Source organism: Mobula birostris, chromosome 4 (genome assembly GCF_030028105.1).
Source record: "Mobula birostris isolate sMobBir1 chromosome 4, sMobBir1.hap1, whole genome shotgun sequence".
Classification (NCBI taxonomy): domain Eukaryota; kingdom Metazoa; phylum Chordata; class Chondrichthyes; order Myliobatiformes; family Myliobatidae; genus Mobula; species Mobula birostris.
Window position 1 is genome coordinate 183,300,244 of NC_092373.1, and position 24,457 is coordinate 183,324,700.

Sequence of the window (24,457 nt, forward strand, 5' to 3'; positions counted from 1 at the left end):
TAGGATCATCAGGGACATGAATCACCCCAAACACAATCTATTCCAGCTGCTACCATCCAGGAAATGGTACCCCAGCAAAGAAGCCAGGACCAACAGGCTCCAGGACTGCTTCTTCCACCAGGCCATCAGACTGATTAACTCACTCTGATTTGCGCGTACTCTATATTACATTGACTGTTCAATTTATTATAAATTACTATGATTGCACATTTAGACAGAGTTGTAATATAAAAATTTTACTTCTCCTGTATGTGAAGGATGTAAAGAATAAAGTCAATTCAAATCAATACAATTCAATTCAACTCAATAGGTGTACAAGATGATAAGGGGCATTGACTGAATATACAACCAGTGCCTGTGCCCCAGGGCAGAAATGGCTAAGATGAGAGGGCATAATTTTAACGTGATTGGAGGGATGTCAGGTAGTCTTACTTACACAGTGGTTGCTGCGTGAAGCATGCTGCCAGGGGTGGTGGTAGAAAATATCAGGGATATTTTAAGAAATCTTAGATAAGCACAACAATAAAAGAGAAATGGAGGGATATGTGGGAAGGAGAGAAGCATTGATCTTGGAGTGGGCTAAAGGGTTGGCACAACATTATGGGCCGAATCTCCTGTACTATGCTATACTGTTGAAAATGAATTAATCACCCACCTGCTTCAGAGGTCGTTCTCACTAACCCCCATATTTGAAGGTATTGCACTACCCCTTTCTACCTTCCAAGTAAAGGAAGGATGCAGAGTGGGAGCAAGGAGAGTAAACTACCCCCTAATGCTCAGAATCCAAATCACCACCCAAATGACAGGGGCAATGGAATCATTGATGGTGTAATCTCACCTCAGTTTAGCTATGGCTCCTAGTCAAAGAATAGCATCAGAAAACAATATTTTACAGAGGAGTCATGGCATATTACCGTAATTCATGGACAGCATAAACACCTTACCTAGTTGGTTCTTCATACTCATAAGGACAGAGTTCATTTGTGCTTTTGATGCATACAATTTGCTTACAGCCTTCTTTGACCGTACGATTTCTTTTGCTAATATGATGCAAACATCCTTTTGACCCTTCTTTGCAGCATCTTTCACAGACCTCTTTACTTTTTCCTCTTCTCTTCCAATATCTATTGGAAATAGAAAGTGTTATTACCAACTGCTGTCTTTCCTAATGTCTCTGTAGGCTTCATTCACACTGAAGTCAAGTTTGTTGTCATTTAAATGTTTGCACCTATACTGTCAAACAAGACAAAGTTTCTCAAAACCAGGATGTAAAGCACAGTAGTAAATGTAACACACAATAACTAAGGAAGTAAGGATAAAACCTGCAGATGAATTATGCATAAATAAACAAAGTAAAGCACATAAATTAAATATTGTCAGGTACAGAACAGATTAACTGGTGACACTTTTAATGCAATGCAGCAGGAAGTTCAGAAGCCTATCGGCCTGCGGGAAGAAACTGTTTCTCATCCTGACCGTTCTTGTTTTTACGCATTGGACGGTGTTAAGTCAAAGAGGATGCTGGATGGATGGGTGGGATCCTTAATAATACTAAGGGCCCTGCGTACACAGTGCTCCTGAAAAATGTCGCCAATGGATGGTAGGGAGGTCCCTATGATCCTCTTAGCTGTTCTCAGTCCCTTGTAGGATTTCTAGTCTGATGCTCGGCTGCTCCCATACCAGATGGAAATGAAACTTGTGTGGATATACTGAAGCAAAATGAGCATTTTTACACACAGGATCCCTTAAACAACAGAGATAATTGTCTAGTTTTAATGAGGGTGTTGTGTTGTCCAGAATTTGCAGTGTGGCAACAGATCACTCAGCCCCATCATCTTATAGTGACCAGTGGGGACCCATCCATTGTTCATCCCACCTCCAGCATTTGGCCCATAGCCTTCTGTGCCAAGGCAAACCAAAGATAAAGATATGCTCTATTTGTCACATGGACATCGTAATGTACAGAGAAATGCGCCATTTGCATCAACAACCAACTCAGGCTGAGGACGGGCTGGGTGCAGCCCACAAGTGTTGCCACACTTCTGGTACCAACGGAGCATGCTACAACTTACTAACCCCAACCACATGTCTTTGGAAACTGGAGCACCTGGAGGAAACGCACACAGTGATGGACAATGTATGAAGTATGAACTGCTTAAAGACAGTGGCCAGAATTGAACCTCGAGATTTTCTGGTCACTGGCACTGTAAAGCATCATGCTAACCACTACACTCTCATGACGCCCTAAACCAAACGTTTGTCTAAATGCATCTTAAATGCTGTCAATGATCCGGCTTCTAAAGTTCTTGTTCTTTGTGTTATACTTAGTATCGGCTTAAGTATGGCTGAAGCTTGACAGGACAACAACCATCATAATGTTGTTTGTTTAGGTTATATTGCCAAGAGTGACACTTTCTAACTGAAGGCTGTGTGTGCTATCCTGAGCTAGGTACAAACCAACAGCTGACTGGTTGAGTGTTTTCTTTACACTCAGCACCATGCCCTCCGGGGAGTCTCAGAATAAGGGTCAAGCATTCAGAACCGATGAGTTTATGCATTGACATCATTACAAGTCTTCAGAAATGTTTACCAGTGAGTTGTGCTTGCTACAGCTGAGGCAGTGTATGATCCAACAAATGGTGCAAATTATTGTCTTGGACGTTTTTCTTGTGTTTACAAGACCCTGTTGGACATTGGTAATGCAGAATTCTGCAAGTCCAGTTCTCCGGCGATACTGACATCAGGGGAGCTATGTGGCCCCAGTTATTGCACAGACCAGATCCTTGTGCTGTGGTGTGGTGTGCTGCAGCTGCCCAGGGGAAGAGACACCAGAGGTGGTGTGGGAGAGAGCAGAGGCACGGCAGGCATGCTGGAGTCCGTGCCAGGTTGGGGGCTGGCCTCTCCTGTTGCTGTTGCCATCTAGTGTTCACTCTGTGGAAGACAAGCTGGATTACGTTTGTGGCTGCACCAGTGCGTGATGAGGAACTGCTGTGTACTTGGTTCTTACAGAAACTTAGCTCCAGGACAATATCCCATGCACCATCAATCTACAGGCAATGCCACTCATGAACTTGGGCTATATTCTGGACTATGTTTTTTCTGCTGTCATTACTATACCTGCTCTATGCTGTATGTGACTATTGGTGCTGTACTTTGCACCTTGGCTCTGGAGGAATACTGTTTTAGAACATAGAATAGTACAGCACAGTACAGGCCCTTCGGCCCACAATGTTGTGCCGACCCTCAAACCCTGCCTCCCATATAACCCCCCACCTTAAATTCCTCCATATACCTGTCTAGTAGTCTCTTAAACTTCACTAGTGTATCTGCCTCCACCACTGATTCAGGCAGTGCATTCCACACACCAACCACTCTCTGAGTAAAAAACCTTCCTCTAATATCCCCCTTGAACTTCCCACCCCTTACCTTAAAGCCATGTCCTCTTGTATTGAGCAGTGGTGCCCTGGGGAAGAGACGCTGGCTATCCACTCTATCTGTTCCTCTTATTATCTTGTACACCTCTATCATGTCTCCTCTCATCCTCCTCCTCTCCAAAGAGTAAAGCCCTAGCTCCCTTAATCTCTGATCATAATGCATACTCTCTAAACCAGGCAGCATCCTGGTAAATCTCTTCTGTACCCTTTCCAATGCTTCCACATCCTTCCTATAGTGAGGCGACCAGAACTGGACACAGTACTCCAAGTGTGGCCTAACCAGAGTTTTACAGAGCTGCATCATTACATCGCGCCTCTTAAACTCTATCCCTCGACTTATGAAAGCTAACACCCCATAAGCTTTCTTAACAACCCTATCTACTTGTAAGGCAACTTTCAGGGATCTGTGGACATGTACCCCCAGATCCCCCTGCTCCTCCACACTACCAAGTATCCTGCCATTGACTTTGTACTCTGCCGTGGAGTTTGTCCTTACAAACACTTCTCGGGGTTGAACTCTATCTGCCACTTCTCAGCCCACTTGTGCATCCTATCAATGTCTTTCTGCAATCTTTGACAATCCTCTACACTATCTACAACACCACCAACCTTTGTGTTGTCTGCAAACTTGCCAATCCACCCTTCTACCCCCACATCCAGGTCGTTAATAAAAATCACGAAAAGTAGAGGTCCCAGAACAGATCCTTGTGGGACACCACTAGTCACAACCCTCCAATCTGAATGTACTCCCCCCACGATGACCCTCTGCCTTCTGCAGGCAAGCCAATTCTAAATCCACCTGGCCAAACTTCCCTGGATCCCATGTCTTCTGACTTTCTCAATAAGCCTACTGTGTGGAACCTTGTCAAATGCCTTACTAAAATCCATGTAGATCACATCCACTGCACTACCCTCATCTATATGCCTGGTCACCTCCTCAAAGAACTCTATCAGGCTTCTTAGACACGATCTGCCCTTCACAAAGCCATGCTGACTGTCCCTGATCAGACCATGATTCTCTAAATGCCCAGAGATCCTATCTCTAAGAATCTTTTCCAACAGCTTTCCCACCACAGACATAAGGCTCACTGGTCTATAATTACCCGGACTATCCCTACTACCTTTTTTAAACAAGGGGATAACATTTGCCTCCCTCCAATCCTCCGGTACCATTCCCATGGACAACAAGGACATAAAGATCCCAGCCAGAGGTTCAGCAATCTCTTCTCTCGCCTCGTGGAGCAGCCTAGGGAATATTACGTCAGGCCCCGGGGACTTACCTGTCCTAATGTATTTTAACAACTCCAACACCTCCTCTCCCTTAATATCAACATGCTCCAGAACATCAACCTCACTCATAATGTCCTCACCATCATCAAGTTCCCTCTCATTGGTGAAGAGAAGTATTCATTGAGGACCTCGCTCACTTCCACAGCCTCCAGGCACATCTTCCCACCTTTATCTCTAATCAGTCCTACCTTCACTCCTGTCATCCTTTTGTTCTTCACATAATTGAAGAATGCCTTGGGGTTTTCCTTTACCCTAATCGCCAAGGCCTTCTCATGCCCCCTTCTTGCTCTTCTCAGCTCCTTAAGCTCCTTTCTTGCTTCCCTATATTCCTCAATAGACCCATCTGATCCTTGCTTCCTAAACCTCATGTATGCTGCCTTGTTCCACCTGACTAGATTTTCCACCTCACTTGTCACCCATGGTTCCTTCACCCTACCATTCTTTATCTTCCTCACCAGGACAAATTTATCCTTAACATCCTGCACGACAGGGATCCCCAACCTTTTTTACACCGCGGACCAGATTAATATTGACAATAATCTTGCGATCTTGCGGACCGGCCGACTGGGGGGGGTTTGGGTTGCTAATGGAGAAGAGTAGCAGTCAAATACGTTGTGATTACTCCGAGAAAGACAACAACCATCAAGCCTTGTGGGGGCACCAGTGCGCACGCGTGTACGTGCCAATTTTTTTCCTACAAATCATTTTTGGTGATCCTGTTCTGGGGGGGGGGGGGGGGGGTGTTAATCACGACCGGAATATAGGTGATAAATGACTAATACACTCAATTTCGTTTCTAAAAGGGCTTATCTAACGAGTTTAATATTAAACACACAGCGCATATTTTCCTCGCATGAATATAGTGATAAGTCAATTATCAAGGGAGGACAGGGGAGCTTGAAGTAAGTGTTGAATGAACTTCCAGTAGAAGTGGTAGGGGCAGGTTCGATATTATCATTTTAAGAAAAATTGGACAGGTATATGGACAGGAAAGGAATGGAGGGTTATGGGCTGAGTGCAGGTCGGTGGGACTAGGTCAGAGTAGCATTCGGCACAGACTAGAAGGGCAGAGATGGCCTGTTTCCGTGCTGTAATTGTTATATGGTTATGTAAGTCACTTATAAGTCAATAGCATCATAACATTTTAAGTAACATTTGGATATTAAACACACAGTGCATATTTTCCCCGTATGAACATATAAAATCATTGCAACGCAACAATATCGCTGAATCAGTGGGATTGTTCCCCGGCAACAAGACGGTGCATTGAGGGGTGATGGGAGACAGCAATACTCGAGGGAGGTTCCTTGTGTCCAGTCTATTCAGCGATTTAGTTTTCGTTGCATTCATTGCAGAAATACGATGTTGGAAATGGAAGCAATGTTTTCAGTGCTTTCGTGGCTATCTCAGGGTATTCAGCCTTGACTTTGATCCAGAATGCCGGCAGAGATGTTATGTCAAACATACTTTTCAGCCCACCGTCATTTGCAAGCTCAAGGAGCTGATCTCCTTCCCGCGCTGACATGGATGATGCGCAGGTAATGACCTCGCATGCGTTCAAGCTCCACAGTGCGTGACAAGGAATGAGCAAAGGTGCAGCTGACTCATATTGCCAAATCATATCGTTTCCTCGTGGTCTGGTAGCACATGCTTTGCGGCCTGGTACCAGTCCACATCCCGGTGGTTGGGGACTGCTGCTGCAAGAGATCTCTAAACATCGACCACATGTCCATAGTACATTTCCCTGCAAAAACATCATCCCTATTCACACCCGCAAGTTCTAGCCTTATAGCCTCATAATTTGCCCTTCCCCAATTAAAAATGGTCCTGTCCTCTCTGATTTTATCCTTTTCGATGATAATGCTAAAGGCCAGGGAGCGGTGGTCACTGTCTCCCAGATGCTCACCCACTGAGAGATCTGTGCCCTGACCCGGTTCATTACCTAGTACTAAATCTAGTATGGCATTCCCCCGGTCGGCCTGTCCACATACTGTGACAGGAATCCATCCTGGACACACCTAACAAACTTTGCCTCATCTAAACCTTTGGAACTAATCAGGTGCCAATCAATATTAGGGAAGTTAGAGTCACCCATGATAACAATCCTGTTATTTTTGCACCTTTCCAAAATCTGCCTCCCAATCTGCTCCTCTGTATCTCTGCTGCTACCAGAGAGCCTATAGAATACTCCCAATAGAGTAACTGCTCCCTTCCTGTTCCTGACTTCCACCCATACTGACTGAAAAGAGGATCCTGCTACATTACCCACCCTTTTTGTTTTGTCTGCCTGTTTCATATGTATGTTTGAATAACAATTAAACTTGACCTTGAATTTGTGAATGCTCAGCTGCTGAGAATACTCAGAACTAGTATTTCTGGCACTGATGTAGTATGAGGATTAATTAGAAAAATGCTCAAGGCAAAGTAAACTTTGTGTTTGTTCCACCTACTGTCTCTCCTATTTCTTGTGCTTACATTCTGATTGCTGGCTTCTTCAGAGCATCACTTTGAAGAAAAGGAAACTGCTAATTCCCTTTAGAGCACAAGCTTCTACTTAACATATATAATCATGAATTAGGGACAAATACAGGCTCATCAGCCTCTCAGCTCTCCTCCACCATTTAATAAGATCATTTCAATCGGCATTTCTTTGTACCCTTGGTAACCTTTCACCCTTGCTTATTTAGTACCTATGTACTTCTGGATATCAAAGATTACAGCACAGTACAGGACCTTCAGCCCACAACATTGTGCCAACCTTTTAACCTACTCTATGATCAATCTAACCCTTCCTCCCCTCATAACCCTCCATTTTTCCATCTTCCGTGTGTTTATCAAAGTGCAATCTGCCACAAGAATACACCATGGTGAAAGAATTCCAAAAACTCCACCTCATTTTACTCTTAAATAACTGATCATTAAATGACAACGTGAGCAGGCAATGGAGTAAGGCGTGTTTGGCCGGGCTCCTGCCTAACCTTTGTTACATATTTAGAACAGCGCTTTCTTTCAAATCTTATCAAAATAAGTAAATAAGTCATTAAGTACATATAGCAAGAGTTACTTTGTTCTCTGACATGTGGTAATGGTATCTAAGCTTTGAAAATATAAATACACTGGGCTCACTAACACCAAGACGACCGACTCGCTGGCGCAGCGTTTAAGTGCTGACCCTGACCGCGCAAGTACCCTACCCCACACGAACTCAGGCGAAATAGATACAGAAGACCTAAAGATGCAGCTCCTCTCGGAGCTAAAAATGGCCATCTCTGTGGTGATAAGAGCAGAGCTGAAAAACGCCCTCGCTGAAGATTTCAACTACATGAAAAACGCCCTCACCGAAGAGTTCAACTACCTGAAAAACGAAATGGGGAATGCCCTAGCCGAAAATTTAAACTACCTGAAAAACGAGTTGTAGGTAGTAAGAACCGAGTTAGCAAACAACGAGGCACGGACCCAAGTTGAGATTGACCAAGTAAAGGCTAATGTTAAAGACATGGAAAACGGCATATCCTCGTGGTCAGATGAAATGGTATCGCTTCAAACCATCGTAAACGCCCTGAAGTCAGAGCTGAAGGACTTAAGTGATAAATGTGAAGACATGGAGGGAAGAATGCGGAAGTACAACATCCGTATTTTGGGGGTTGCTGAGGGGCCCGGGTCAAGTTCCGCGGAGTCCATTTCTAAATTACTGTCAGAGGTGCTTAAACTGGACAAAAACATTCTTATCGTCCGCTCCAATTGGAGTCTCACACCAGAAACACCTAGCGGTAAACTGCGTGCAATTATAGTTAAACTACATTATTATCAGGACTGTGTCGATGTTTTACATTGAGCTCGAAACCAGGCTCCGCTTAACTACAATGGGAAACCCATCGCTATTTTTCCAGTCTACACCACAAGGGTCGCCAAAGCTCGAGCTGCATTCACAGACGTCAGGAAACTGCTGCATGACCAGCCGGATATCCAATATGGTATACCCTGCCCTGCTCGACTCTGCATTACACAGAACAGGATGAAGAAAGAATTTCTGGATCTGGAGAAACCCATGGTCTATGTAACAAAGCATATCGTCACGGCTGCAAAACACAGAACATGATTACGGACCAGTAATGCATTTTTTCACATGTGGGACTCCGATGGGCTATTCATAAACAGTTGCAGAATCGATAGTTTTCTGCAGTGCCCAGGAAAAGTATTATTATTGTCCCAGTCTTTTGTCATTTGTCATGGAGTCTTTTGTCATGGAAATATGTTTTCTTTGTGGTCACTGTCAAGATGTTAAAGCTTTTTTTTGGGGGGGGGGGAATCTTTTCAAGATTAGGTTTAATCTTGAATCCTTCAATATGCTTAAACCAAATTGGATTCATTTCTCGTTAATTAGCAAATTCATAATACCAGCTGTAAGTGTGTGTGTGTGTGTGTGTGTGTGTGTGTGTGTGTGTGTGTATGTATATATACACACACACACATACATATATATATATACATACATACTATGTTAATATATATACACACACACACACAAACGCACACATACTATGTTAAAATCCAAAACAATGTTGATGTTTATAAGCTGGGGGAATTTCTGGTGCGATTCTTTTTTTCCTGGTTTCTTATTTTAGAGTGGGTTGGGCAGGAGTTCAACCTGAGTTAGCTCAGAAGGCACCCAAGTCAACATTTAATGTGTGGATATGGTGGTAAAGGGTTTTGGGTTCACCATGTTTGTATAGGTGATGAAGGTAGGGAAATTGCCAGACTATTTCTTTTTGTTTCATACTTAGGCCTATCGTTGTTTCTATCTATGTATATTGGGAGATACCTATGTGATGTTCTAATTCCTTCAGTTCCATATGGTTAATGATAACATTTCATCTCAGACAAACGGTTGCTCTGCTAAATTAGTGAGTTGGAATGTTAAATCTCTTAATCACCCTGTAAAAAGTAAAAAGGTATTTACTCATTTGAAACACCTTAAGACTAATATAGCATTCCTACAGGAGACCCACTTGCGTATCTCTGATCATTGTCGACTAAGAGGGGGATGGGGTTGGTCAAGTATTTCACTCTAATTTTAATTCAAAGGCCAGAGGAGCAGCTATAATATTTAGTAAAAATACGCAGTCCGTGGCAACGAGTGTTGAATCTGATCCAGCTGGACTGTTTTTAATTGTAACTGGGCGGCTATATGGGCTGCCCGTTATTCTTGCCAATGTTTATGCACCAAACTGGGATGACCATATGTTTTTTAGTGATTTCTTCTCCAAGTTGCCAAACATGGTCACACATAAGCTCATCCTCGGAGGTGATTTTAATTGTCCTCTCTCCAATTTTGGACCGCAGTGCTGCGAGGAATGTCCCTGCCTCTAGGTCAGCACAGTCTATAAGACATTTCCTTGAAACACACGGAGTGCCTGATGTATGGCGGTCTTGTAACCCTACCTCTCGGAGTTACTCTTTTTTTCTCCCCAGTATACGGTTCCTATTCGCCTATAGGTTTTTTCTATGGACACCAGCCTTCTCTCTTCTGTAACAGAGTGTGATTATGAAGCCATAGTTATATCTCATCATCGTCCGCTGACCTTAATATTACGTATCCCTACTACACAACCAGGTTACCGTCCTTGGAGGCTAAATCCTACTGTCCTTTCAGATGAATGTTTTGTGAAGTATATTTACTCCGAAATAGAATCTTTTCTGAGAATTAATCAAACACCAGGGATGTCTCCATCAATTGTGTGGGAGGTGCTAAAGGCATATTTAAGAGGCCAAAAAACCTCATTCTGTGCACATGGGAGAAAAATAAGGACTGAACGTATTGAACAACTGACAGATCAGATAATGTATAGCCAAGCGCCCTCACCTGCTTTGCTCAAACAGCGTTTATTGCCTCAGACCGAATACAATCTATTAACAACTCAAGAGGCTGAATATCTTATCTCCAAGTCGCAATGTGAGTTTTATGAACATGGAGAAAAAGCAGGGAGGCTGCTAGCCCATCAACTGCGTCAAAAAACAGCCAGTCACGGTATACCTGAGGTATGGGATGTACAGAGCATAAAACAAACAGATAATGTAGAAATTAACTCATGCTTCCATAGCTTTTACCAATCATTGTACTCCTCCGATTCATCCACCACCCCATCAGATCTAGATGATTTTGTTAAAAAACTAAACATTCCACATATAGATCCACATGTAGCTGCTGATCTGGAGAAGGCAATCACGACTCTGGAGATAGACTCAGCAATTAGGGGTATGCAGAGTGGAAAATCTCCAGGCCCAGATGGATATCATTCTGCATTTTTAAAAAGTTTTCCACTCAACTTTCCCCATTGCTATTATCTGTTTTTGAAGAGTCTTCTTTATCCCACTCCCTACCTCCCACAATGCGTCAAGCAGTTATTTCATTAATTTTGAAAAAGGGCAAAGACCCCTTTGAATGTAGTTCCTACCAACCAATCTCCCTTTCAAATACGGATACCAAAATCCTTGCAAAAGTTCTGGCACACCGAATGGAGAAGATTCCACCATTATTATCTCACCTGATCAAACAGGTTTTTATAAGAAATTGGTACTCTTTTTTTAATATAAGACGTCTTCTAAATATACTATATGATTCCTCTGCATCTAGTACCCCAGAGATTATTCTCTCACTTGATGCTGAAAAGGCATTTGACCGGGTGAAATGGGACTTTCTTTTCTATACTCTCCAAAAATGTGGTTTTGGTTCTACATTCACCTCATGGATTGAAGTACTTTACTCGTCCCCACTGGCAGCAGTGCGTACTAATAACTGTATATCGTCCTTTTTTGAACTTCAGTGTGGCACAAGACAGGGATGTCCTTTATCTCCACTCCTTTTTGCTGTGGCAATTGAGCCACTCGCTGTAGCCCTGAGAACATTGGTTAGTATCAAAGGCATCCACAGGGGAGCTTTGGAACATAAAGTGTCTCTGTACGCGGATGATATGATATTGTATATCTCAGATCCAATTCAAAGTCTCCCAAGTCTATCAATATTGCTCACTAAATTCGGTCAAATATCTGGTTATAAAGTTAACTTTCAAAAGAGTGAACTAATGCCAATTGGGACCACATGTTTGGATATTTCTTTTTCTGTGACCCCCTTTAGAATCAGCTATAGGAAATTTAAATACTTGGGGGTCTGGATAACACATAATTACAAGAACCTTTATAAAGCCAACTATCAACATCTCCTTTCCAATCTTAAACAGGAATTTGAACGTTGGAATTCTTTATCTCTTTCCTTTAGTGGGAGGATTAATACAATTAAAATGACTGTCCTGCCCAGATTCTTATACATGTCCCAAAGCCCCCCAATTTTTCTAACAAAGACTTTCTTCAATACCCTAAATAGTCAAATTTCAAGTTTTATTTGGAATAAAGAACAGCCCAGAGTAAAGGAAAAAATACTACAGAGGCCTCGTAAGATGGAGGGTGGCACTTCCAAATTTTCTATCTTACTACTGGTCAGCTAACATAAGAACAATTTCATATTGGACAAGAGATGATATTGCTGCTCCTAGCTGGGTGATTATGGAGAAGTCATCCTTACAATTTACCTCTTCGTCGGTAATATATGCTAAACTACCACTGTCACAACTTGTATCTAGTTTCACACTGAATCCAGTTGCAATGTGTTCCATTAAAATTTGGTTCCAATTTAGACGGCATTTTGCACTTAATAACCTCTCGCTGCACCAGTAGCAAAAAATTACATGTTCACCCCAGCAATAATGGATGCAGTGTTTGATATTTGGTCTAAACATGGTATCACTTCATTGTATAATCTCTACATTGACAGCAATTTAGCCTCTTTTGAACAGCTAGTTAAGAAATTTGATATCCCTAGGACACACTTCTATAGATATTTACAACTCAGAAGTTTTATGGCCTCTTATCTTGAGTGCTTTCCCCACTGCCCCCCCTTCATCGCTCTTAGATTCAGTCCTTAAATGCAAAATTGATGTGAAACAATCTGTAAGCAAAATCTATGAGCTACTTAATGTAGTTAATCCTGAGAATTAGGATTTATTAAAACATAAATGGGAAGAGGATATTGAGGAACAAATTCCAGATGACATATGGCAAAAAACAATTCATAAAATTTTTTCATCCTCTGTGTGTCTGGGAGATGTTGTTGTTCAGTTTAAAATTGTACACCGTTGTCATTGGTCTAAAGTTAGATTGGCTAAGGTTAATAAAGATCTTGACCCAATGTGTGAGAGATGTAAACAATTCCCAGCTACACTCTGCCATATGTTTTGGTCATGTCCAAAATTGGTAAATTTCTGGGGTTTGATTTTTGGAACTTTCCAAAAATTTTTGTACAATTAATTACACCATCTTGGTCAATAGCACTATTTGGAGTGTCTTCTCAGAATATTAACCTCAGCAAATTCCAAACCGATCTCATCATTTTTTGTTCACTTCTTGCCAGAAGGCTCATCTTGTGCAAATGGAAAGACTCTTCCCCTCCAACATATGGACATTGGATCAAAAATATCATGTACTTTATAAAATTTGAGAAGATCCGCTATTCGATCAGGAGGCATTCTGCAAGATTTAACACCACTTGGCAACCTTTTTTAAGCGTTGGATATGGATGCTGAAAAAATTATTTGAATGTGTAAGGTGCTCTATCTTTGTATGTACACTAGGCCTTTGTATCTATTTTTGACTGGTCTGGCTGGTTCTATTTGTTCTTGTTTACTGAGGGGTGGGGATTTCTTTTTGTAACTGGTATAAAATGGTTGGTTGTATAATAACACATGTTCTGCTATTTTTCTTTGTTAATAAAGTTACTTTGATCAAAAAAAAAGACTGATCACTTAATTTTAAAAACCGATCTCCTAGGTTCTCCCACAACAGCAGACATCTCTTCCATGTCCATCCTGTCAAAGATCTTGTGTATATCAATCATCCCCCTCACTCTTCTAAACTCCTGGATACAAACATGCTCTATCCAATCCTTCCTCTAAAGAGAACCTACCAATTTAATAAAACTTTCTCTGAACTACTTTCAATAAGTAAGGAGATCAGTACTACAGACAGCACTCCAGATATGCTCTCACCAATGACCTATACAACTGAAGCATAACCTCACTAATCTTGTATTAACTTCTACGACCAAAAAAAACAAAAGCATTGATTTACCATTGATGATGCGCTCAACCGCATCTCCTCCATTTCCCAGACATCCACACTCACTGAATCTTCCCACTGCCTTAATAGGGATAGAGTTCCTCTTGTTCTCACCTACCACCCCATGAGTCTCTACATCCAACACATCATTCTCTGCAACTACTGCCATCTTCAACGGGATCCTACCACTGAACACATCTTTAACTCCTCCCCCACTCTCTCTTACAGCAGGGTTTGCTCCCTCTGTGATTCCCTTGTCTATTTGTTCCTCCTCACCCAACCTTCCTCCTGCAAGTGACAGCTAAGCTACATTTGCCTATTTACCTCCTCCCTTACCTCCATTTAGGGCCTCAAACAGTCCTTCAGGTGAGACAACACTTCACCTGTGAACCTGCCGGGGTTGTCTATTTATCCGGTGCTCCTGATGTGGCCTCTGCTATATTGGTGACATCCAACATAAAATAGGAGACCACTTTGACCAGCAGCTCTGCTCCATCCACAAAAAGCAGACTTTCCCAGTGGCCAACCATTTTAATTACTATCCCCATTCCCATTACGACATGACGGTCCACAGGCTCCTCTTTTACCACAATGAGGCCACTCTCAGGAAGGAGGAGCATCACTTCGTATTCCATCCAGGTAGCCTCCAACCTGATGGCATAAACATTGATTTCTCCAACTTCTGGTAATCTTACCCCTCTCCCTTCTCTCTTCTTCTATTCTGCACTCTGGCCTCTTACCTTATTTCCTCACCTGCCCTGGTGCCCCTCCTTCTTTCCTTTCTCCATGGTCCACTGTCCTCTCATATCAGATTCCTACTTCTCCAGCCCTTTACCTTTTCCAACTATCACCTTCTTTCCTTAAGAAGGGTCTAAGTTTGAAACATCAACTGTTTATTCATTTCCATAGATGCTGCCTGACCTGCTGAGTTCCTCCAGTATGTTGTGTGTGTTGCTCTGGATTTCCAGCATCTGAAGAATCTCGTGTTTATAATAAGCAATAATATTTTGCCTGCTTTCTTAATTAACCAACTCTTATCGCTGTGAAAAACAGCTCAAGTACACCTGGGTTTTCACAATGTTATTCAGGGTTTCTGTAGTATACCGTCAAATATTTCCACACTGTTGCATAAACAGAAAAATCTTTTACTCACCCCGAATCTGTCTGTCAATCACTCTCATTTCCTTTCTTATTTTTATTGACCATTCTGAGACCTAATAATAAAAACAAGTTGGAACATTATTAACACGTTTCAGATATTGCATTAATGGGATGGAGAATCCATTTTTAAACACATAAATGGGAATAAACTGATACATTTCAGAACTCTTCACCAGAATCGTGGAAAATTAAGATTAGCATGTAAGTTCCCATTCATAAAAACTAGTGTAAATTTTTCTACGCCTTTCCCAGTATCTTCCCATTTGCTTCAAGATCCATGTTTATTTTTTCCATATTAATTTTATTGCTATTCCAAAGACTTCAATCAACAAGCCTATTTTTAGGCAATATTGGGCAGCCAGAATAATTTTTGTTTTAATGAGGATCCAACCAATCTGTAAATATTTTGCAACAATAACACAGCGATGAAACTGTGTGAAAATACACTCTATGAAGATCATCAAAAAGAGAAAATATATTGCGGAATAACGAAGTGACAAAGAAATTAAACACTATTTTGAGTTTGGCTTCACAGAAGACCCAGAAAACTTCCCAGAAACAATAGATTTCTCATCCTTGTTACTGCAACGTTACACTTCCTGTGTTAAATTTCATCTGCTTTGTGTAAGAAAAGGAATGAAAGGCTTTGGCTTTTCTACAAGCCTATTTTAAGCTATTCAAGCTAATAATAACCCCCAGTACAATAGTTATGCATAACAAGACTAGTCTTCAAATTCCAGTAATTAACATTTTGAACTGTCAATGGTTCTTCCTGCTTAAACAAACATACTTGATAATTTCTATGACTTTTCCCACACCATCTTCATATTTCAAGTCACTGCTCTTAACACATCTGTAATGGATGAATTGAGAGCAAAGGCCACAAGAAAACAGGCTAATGTATGATTCAAAAGGATGACAACTCATCTAACAAGTTCAATTTCTTAGCTGCTTTTCATAGATTCCCATTCCCTTACTGATTAAGAATCAATCAGAATCTTGAATATTTACACCTTCATTACCCACCCCCAAAACAGCTTTTCACATCTGTCTCTCTCAGAGAGAAGAAATCCTTCACATCAGTCTAAAATGGGCAACCCTTATTCTGAGACCACGGTTTCTGTTCTGGACTTCTCCAAGCTCAGCGTTTACCCAACTACCCTCCTAAGAACATTATACATTTCAATAAAATCCCCTTTCATTCTTCCAGAATCCAATGATTAGGTTCTGGACCTGAATGTTAAGGGACTGCCCCCCCCCCACCCCCCACAGCTGTAAACCTTCTCTGAACCAACTCCAATGAAATACAACTTTCCTTAAAAAGAGTGATGAAAATGGCAGAGCTGTAGGTGGCCTAACACCTTATGTAACTGGAGTGAGATTTCAATACTATCCAAGAGCTGACATCCCATTAGTCTTCGCCATCACACTACACTTATGTTCCGGCTTCCTGCATTTAATGAACAAGGTCTTCCAAATCCCTTTGTTTCTACATTTAAATAATGTTTTCCCTCCAAAATAAACAAATTTTCCTGTGTTATACTGCATTAGTCAATATTTTGCCCATTCACCTCAACAAAAACTCTGCTATCTGTCTGTATCCTTGCATCTTACTGTCACACCTCTCACTCCTCCAACAATATAGGCCCAACCCACTGAAACTTTTCTTAAATCCCCTCATTTCAAAGCAAGGTAATGAACTTTCTCTGGTTGATAAACATCGCTACAATCTGATATCCTTACTGAGGAGTCAGGCCTGAGTTCTGTCTAACTCTGCAGTCCCTTCTGTCACCAGATGCCATATCAGCTAGTGTATTTTGTTTCCCTGTTTCAGGCCTCCTTTATGGGACAGTGTTACTGCAAAATGGCTGCACAGTACTCTGCCCCAGAAAGGAATTCACGCCATGTCCGTTGAGATGCTCTGTTACCAAACACAGCAGTTTAAGTCCAAGGATTTGACTTCTTTTAGTGGAACTCTAGACAGAATGGGCTACTCTGTCAAAATGGAAACAATTGCTGACCCAGATTCTAGACAGATGGTAACAGGAATCCTGCTCCACTACTGTCAGAGGTCAGAACAGCTGAAGCCCAGTCGAGCCTTTCTATCACAAGGAATGACATCAAATAACAGATTATTTTAAAGCTCCATTTCATTTTTACTTGAAGTTATTTAGTGAATTTACAAGAAGAAAGACATGTAGTATGGACTTGCATTTCTAGCACACAGCTACCAACCTCAGAATCCTCAACACTTACAAGCCAAAGTGTTTTTTGAACAATAGGTCCAGTTTTCAGGTGAAACATGGCAAAGTCGTACAAATAATTATGTCAGATCTTTTTTTTAAGTTTGATGTCAATTGGACAATAAATATTGGCCAGGAAATAGAAGAACATTCCCATTCTTCTTCAAGAAGTGCTGGGGGGGGGTGGGGGGGGCTGTAATTTATATTAACTCCCAAAAGCAGCCAGGGCCCTGGATACAAAAACAGAAACGCTGGAAAATCTCAGCCAGTCAGTTGAGCAGCCTCTGTGGAAAGAGAAACCCAGAGCCAGAAGAGATTTTCCCAGGTGCTGCAGGAGGGTAGAAAAGAGCTTGCAGGGGGTCTGGCTGAGTTTTTTTAAATTTTCACTGGATCCGAGATACCATTAACAGGAGGATCACACTTCTTTTCAACAAAGGCACCTGAGAAAAGCCTGTAACTATAGATCTGTAAATCTAACACCAGTGGAAAAAAGTTCTGGGGGGACAACTAACGATGACTGTAATGAGCACCACAACAACAAATTCAAGTCGTCTAAGGTAGTGATAATGCACCTGATTCAGATCTGTGAAGGCATGGACTAATCAGAGATAGCCAATAGGTTTTTGCCATGGGTAAATCCTGTCAGACTATTTGATTGAATTGTGTGAAGCGGTATCAAGGTGTTTTGTGAAGGCACAGCAGTGGATGAAATTTACACGGCCTTCACCAGATTCCACATAGGAGACTGCTTCAAAAGGTTAGGGCTCACAGGATCCAGGGCAAACTGGCATACCGAATCCAAAATGGGTTTGGCAAGAGGAGGTAATCGATGATGGTACGGGGCTGATTATGTGACGGCATGCCTGTCACTAGTAGTGACTCACAGGAATAGATGCTGGGATTTCTTGCTTGTAATATTCGAATGTGGATGTGGGGAGGCAAGTTAGTAGATGACACAAATGATAAAGACTTGTTTATATTGTAGAAGGCACATGCTGAAGAGAGATATCAATGTTTTGAGGAGATGGAGATGGAGCTCGAGCTCAATACAGACCAATGTGAAGGAACATATTTTGGGAGCATTAATGAGACTAGGACATAATACCATAAATGACAGGGTGGATCAAGGAACAGGGGGACCTTGCTGTACAAATCCATAAATGCTTGAGCACAGCAATGCAGGAGAAAAAAAGTGGTTAGAAAGGCACACAGGATATTGGCTTCTGTTAATTAGGACATTAAATACACAAAGAAGGAGGCTCCGCTTCAACTTTATAAAACCTCAGCTGGAGTACTGTGCATAGGAGGAATATGATGGCAGTGGAGAGGTGATTCACCAGGATGTTATCTGGGATGGAGCTGTTCAGTTATGAGGAGAAATTGCAGATGACGGTCTTTTCTCCCTGAGTGGAAGAGAGTAAGAAGGAACACAACTGAGATATATAAAATTACGCGGGTAATAGTTGGAGTAGACTATACTAAACTTCTCCCTATATCGGAGGTAGATAAAACTAGAGAACACAGGTTTAGAACAAGGTGGCTGGGGAGAAAGAGATTCAGAGGTAATGCATGGTGGACCTTCTTCACCCAGAGAGCGGTAAGCTCCTAAGAGAAAGGTTGAAGCTTGGTTGTTGGTTTCAACGAACACTTGAATCAATTAGGCAGAGAAGGATACAGACCAAATGGAAGGATGCTGACTGGTGTGGATGAGTTGGGCCAAATGACTCATTTCCATGCTGTATAATTTTACAATTTTGTCCCTTAGTCTTTGAATCATCTGCTATTAAAAAGAGGTTAGCTTGGTTTGATCCGTCATGAACCCATGCTGCCATGGTTGTTATAGTGATGGGGATGCCTGAAGCAATCAATTCACTCTCCTCGGCTGTCATTAACTATTAAACCTCAGCATTCAACTTTAGATAATCTGTCCTCAGTCTTCCATTACTTGTACTGATCCTGTTAAGAGGGCAAACAACATACAGGACCCAAGTGACATTGTTCCACCATTACCATTGAAAACAAACAAAATGGAAACTAAAGCAGTCTGATTTATTACTAAACTGACAGTTAAACAGAAGCAACACACATCAAAGTTGCTGGTGAACGCAGCAGGCCAGGCAGCATCTCTAGGAAGAGGTACAGTCGACGTATCAGGCCGAGACCCTTCGTCAGGACTAACTGAAGTCCTGCAACTGATTCCCAACCAAAAGGGATTAACCAATCAATACATTAAAATGCCACAGATCTGCAACAGTAGGTTAAACACCAATGCATGACAAACCTGGTAAATACAGTATATTAAACACTTACTGAACATTCTGTTTTACCCTCTACAGATGCTGCTTGACCTAGTGTTTTGATTTTACTTTACAATAAACCCCAGTGTTCTGTTGACATCAACACTGCCGAGGTCAAGAGCTTCACATTCCTAGAAGTGAATTATCACCTACAGCCTGCCCTGGTCCAACAACATTGATGAAACAGCCAAGGAAGTTCACCAATGCCTCTACTTCCTCAAAAGGTTAAAAATATTTGGCATGTCTCTAAAAGACCTTAACAACTTTTATAGCTGCACTACAGGAAGCATTCTATCTGAAAGCATCATGGCTTGGTGTGGGAACTGCTCGAGACAATGCACATCTATACTCACATCATTCTACAGAGGCGCAGTAGCGAGCATTCAAACAAGCTGTGTCACTGCTCGGTACGGAAACTGCACTGTGGAGGACAGTAAGGCACTACAACGGGTAGTCAAAACTACCCAACGCATCACTGGCACCGGTCTACCCGCCATCAAGGACGTATATACGGAAAGGTGCCGGAAAAGGTCCAGTAACATCATAAAGGATCCCCCCACCCCCACCCTGCTCATGGACTGTTTGTCCCACTTCCATCAGGGCAGAGGATACATGTCATCCAGACCAAGACCATCAGACTCAAAACAGTAACTTTCTCCAAGCAGTAAGGCTGATCAACACCTCTCCCCACTGACCCACCACCACTTTATTATTTCCTATAAGTCACCTTATGTACTGACACTCCTGTGCCTAGCACTACTTAACGGACATACAATGAATGTATGCTAATTTACATATTTATACAGAGCTGTTCAAAGTCTTAGGCACATATATATAGCAGTGGCTAAGAATTCTGCACAGGACTATATATTGATTAAAATAGCAAGGTGGTTGGGAAATAGAAATAAGAGTACTTAACAAACACAAGAAAATCTGCAGATGCTGTAAATCCAAAGTAACACACACAAAATGCTGGAGAAACTCAGCAGGCCAGGCAGCATCCATGGAAAAAAAGTTTTGGGCAGAGATCCGTCATCATAGAAGGTTCAGAAGTGGAGAGGGCGAGCAATTTCAAGTTCCTGGGTGTCAATATCTCTGAAGACCTACCCTGGACCCGCATATTGATGCAACTATAAAGGCAGCAAGACAGAAGCTATATTTCATTAGAAGTTTGAGGAGATTAACTAAAACATTAAAAAACTTCTACAGATGTACCATTGAAAGCATTCGGACAGGCCTCACCATCTGTTATGGGGGTGGGGGCTACAGCAAAAGATCAAAGTAAGTTGCAGAAAGTTGTAAAATTAGACAGCTCAATCATGGGTACTAGTTTCCGTAGTATCCAAGACATCTTCAAGGAGCAGTGCCTTAGGAAGGCAGCGTCCATCATTAAGGATCCCCACAACCCAGGGCATGCCTTCTACACACTGTTATCATCAGGAAGGTACAGAAGCCTGAAGGCACACACTCAGAGATTCAGGAACAGCTGCTTCCCCTCTGCCATCCGACTCCTAAATGGAATCTCTAGTCATCTTGACTCTCATCTTGCCACTGAATCCAGACAGACTAGGACGAGAGAGTGAGATTGACGACCTATGGAACTCTCCCTCACTTTAATCAAACTTACATGCAAGTCACAACATCCAAAGGACGTCAGTGGTCCTCATCACGAGCAAGGGACATCACACATAAACACACAAACACAAATGGACATTGGACCTCACTATTTTATTTAGTTTTTTTTTTGCACCTACTTATTTTAACTTAACTATATAACTCAGGTTTTTCCCTCTATTTATCACGTATTTCATTTTACTGCTGATGTAAAGTTAACAAATTTCATGACATATGCTGGTGATATTTCATCAGATTCTGATCAATACTTAGCTTGCTCAGTAGTATTAAGTGCTATCTGGTAACTGGAAAGACAGTTCTGTGCAAGTTTAGGCATCCTCGCGAGACATATGTACCCAAGACTTTTGCACATTAGGGTTTTTTTAAAAAAATTAAATTGTATTATATTGTGTTTCTCATTTTACCGACATTAAGCAATCTTGAATGTGATCACAAGACACTGCAGAGTTATGGACACAGCTCAATATATCAGGGAAAGCAGCCTCCCCTTTATGGGCTCTGTCTATAATTCTTGCTGTCAGCATATTCATAGAACCCACTCACCCAGATATTCTCTCTTCTCCTCGCCCCCCTTTATCGGGCGTACCACAGACTCAAGTACAGCTTCTACCTCGCTATTATAAAGTTAGTGAATGATTTTCTGATACGATAAAATAGACTCTTGACTTCACAATCTATCTGGTTATGACCTCACACCTTATTGTTTACCTACACTGCATTTTCTTCGTAGTTGTTATACAGTACTTTATTCTACCTTCTGCTATTATTTTACCTTGTTCTACTTCAATGTACTGTATAATCAAATGATCAGTATAAAGACGTTTTGTCACTATACCTCGGTACATGTAACAATAATAACCCAATTTCTTAAGGCCCTGGCACAACACAGCGCATCTCAAGGAAGGCCCGACTTTCAGTAACATTAAAGCACTGGCGCAGGATTGGCAGGCAGATCACCCTTCCCTGCGCCGTGTGGCAGGCCAGTCATCCAATCACTAAGGAGCCCTTGCTCCAAGGGACCAATAGGTGACAGCGGAAGGCGGGCGCCGGTTAGACGAAGGCGGCTGTGCGGCGCATAACCGAGGCTGGTAAACACTGCCCCAACCCCATGGACTGTCGGCTGTACATTACTCGCGCAGCAGTCGGATATTTAAAAAGGAAAATGCGCGCTGGTTACCAAATCCTTGGGCGGCCGCTCCTGTGATTTACCGAACAGCCCCATTGCCGACGCTGCCGTCACCGAGGCGCTCGCTGTCGCCCCACCCCGTCCCGCCTCTTGGCTCTCAGTGCAGTTACGTCAGCTCACCGCGCCTTCGGCACTCCGCTCCGCTGCCGCAAGAGGCGCTGCTGGCCGGCTTGGGGAGAGAAGTGTTTGCGGTTCCAATCACGCTGTCTGCCTCGGCCCTTCCTAACATCTCCTCCCAGTGAAGTCGCTGCAGACAGCGATACAAGGGTGGGAATCGGAACAATAAACCATCTGCTGGGAAGAACTCAACGGATCCCCTCCCCCACCCCTTTATCTTTCCCCTTACCGGTTTTTCACCTGGAACCTACCAGCCTTCTCCTTCCCACCCTCCCCCCACCTTCTTTATAGGGCCTCTGCCCCTTCCCTCGTCAGTCCTGACGAAGGGTTCCGGCCCGAAACATTTTCACCGATGCTGCCCGACCTGCTGAGTTCCTCCAGCATGTTGTGAGTGTTGCTTTGACCCCAGCATCTGCAGAGTATTTTGTGTTTATGACCCAAACATTGACGTTCCTTTTCTCCCCTTCACCCCAAACAGATGCTGCTCCACCCACTGAGTTCTTCAAGCAGATTGTTGCTGCTTCTGCTCAAGTCTCAGGGTGGAAAGTTACAATGGCCATGTGGAAATGCCAAAAGGTTCAAGATTGTTTACCTCCTAAAGCAGCGGTCCCCAACCACCGGGCCGCAAAACATGTCCTACTGGGCCACGAGGAAACGATATGATTTGGCAATATGAGTCAGCTGCACCCTTCCTCATTCCCTGTCACGCGCACTGTTGAGCTTGAATGCACGCGAGGTCATTACCCTCGCGTCATCCATGTCAGCACGGGAAAGAGATCAACTCCTCCAGCTTGCAAATGATGGCGGGTTGAAAAGTATGTTTGACATAACATCTCTGCCGGCATTGTGGATCAAAGTCAAGGCTAAATATCCTGGGATAGCCATGAAAGCACTGAAAATGTTGCTTCCATTTCCAACATACACTGCAATGATTGCAACGAAAACTAAATTGCTGAATAGACTGGACATGAGGAACCCCCTTCGAGTATCGCTGTCTCCCATCACCCTTCGATGCACCGTCTTGTTGCAGGGAAACAAGTATTCAGCCCAGGGCTCCCACTGATTCAGTGATATTGGTGTGTTGCATTGATTTTATATGTTCATACGGGGAAAATATGTGCTGTGTGTTTAATATCCAAACGTTACTTAAAATGTTATGATGTTATTGACTTATATAACCACATAACAATTACAGCACGGAAACGGGCCAACTCTGCCCTTCTAGTCCGTGCCAAACGCTACTCTGACCTAGTCCCACCAACCTGCACTCAGCCAATAACCCTCCATTCCTTTCCTGTCCATATACCTATCCAATTTTTATTTAAATGGCAATATCGAACCTGCCTCTACCACTTCTACTGGAAGTTCGTTCAACGCTTACTTCAAGCTCCCCTGTCCTCCCCTGATAATTGACTTATCACTATATTCACGCGAGGAAAATATGCGCTGTGTGTTTACTATTAAATTGGTTAGATAAACCCTTTTAGAAACAAAATTGAGTGTATTAGCCACTTATCACCTATATTCCGGTCGTGATTAACACCCACCCCGCTCTTCCAAACAGAATCGCCAAGAACCATTTGTAGGGGAAAAATCGGCACGTATACGCATGCGCACTGGTGCCCGCGCAACGCTTGATGGTCATGGTAGTCTTTCTCGGGGTAAACACAACGTATCTGACTGCTACTCTTGTCCATTGGCAACCCTAACCCCCCCCGCCGCCCGGTTCGGCCGGTCTGCAAGAACATTTTCAATAATAAACTGGTCCGCAGTGCAAAAAAGGTTGGGGACCCTTGTCCTAAAGAGAACGAGATACTTGTTACTCCAGATCCAATGCAGTACAAAAAAAAATCAAAAAATATAGAAAACACAATAATAATCACACAATATAAATACATAAGATAACTTATATAAATAGGTTGATTG

The 24,457-nt window shown here is 42.5% G+C and overlaps 1 protein-coding gene across 3 annotated transcripts in view; it reads right to left on the reverse strand.

Moving 5' to 3' along the window:
• Window positions 1-24,457, reverse strand: part of rnf103 (ring finger protein 103) — a 51,285-nt gene that overhangs the window by 5,412 nt on the left and 21,416 nt on the right. Inside the window, exons 1-3 of one of the 3 annotated variants that reach the window (XM_072256657.1) lie at window positions 22,406-22,501; window positions 15,046-15,106; window positions 945-1,124 (exon numbers count right to left, since the gene is read on the reverse strand). In XM_072256657.1, the coding sequence (XP_072112758.1) occupies window positions 945-1,124; window positions 15,046-15,106; window positions 22,406-22,450 (286 nt within the window). In that variant the 5' untranslated portion in view covers window positions 22,451-22,501. Of the gene's footprint in view, window positions 1-944; window positions 1,125-15,045; window positions 15,107-22,063; window positions 22,158-22,405; window positions 22,502-24,457 lie in introns of those variants that run through there. The other 2 variants (XM_072256658.1, XM_072256659.1) reach the window with 2 other exon arrangements.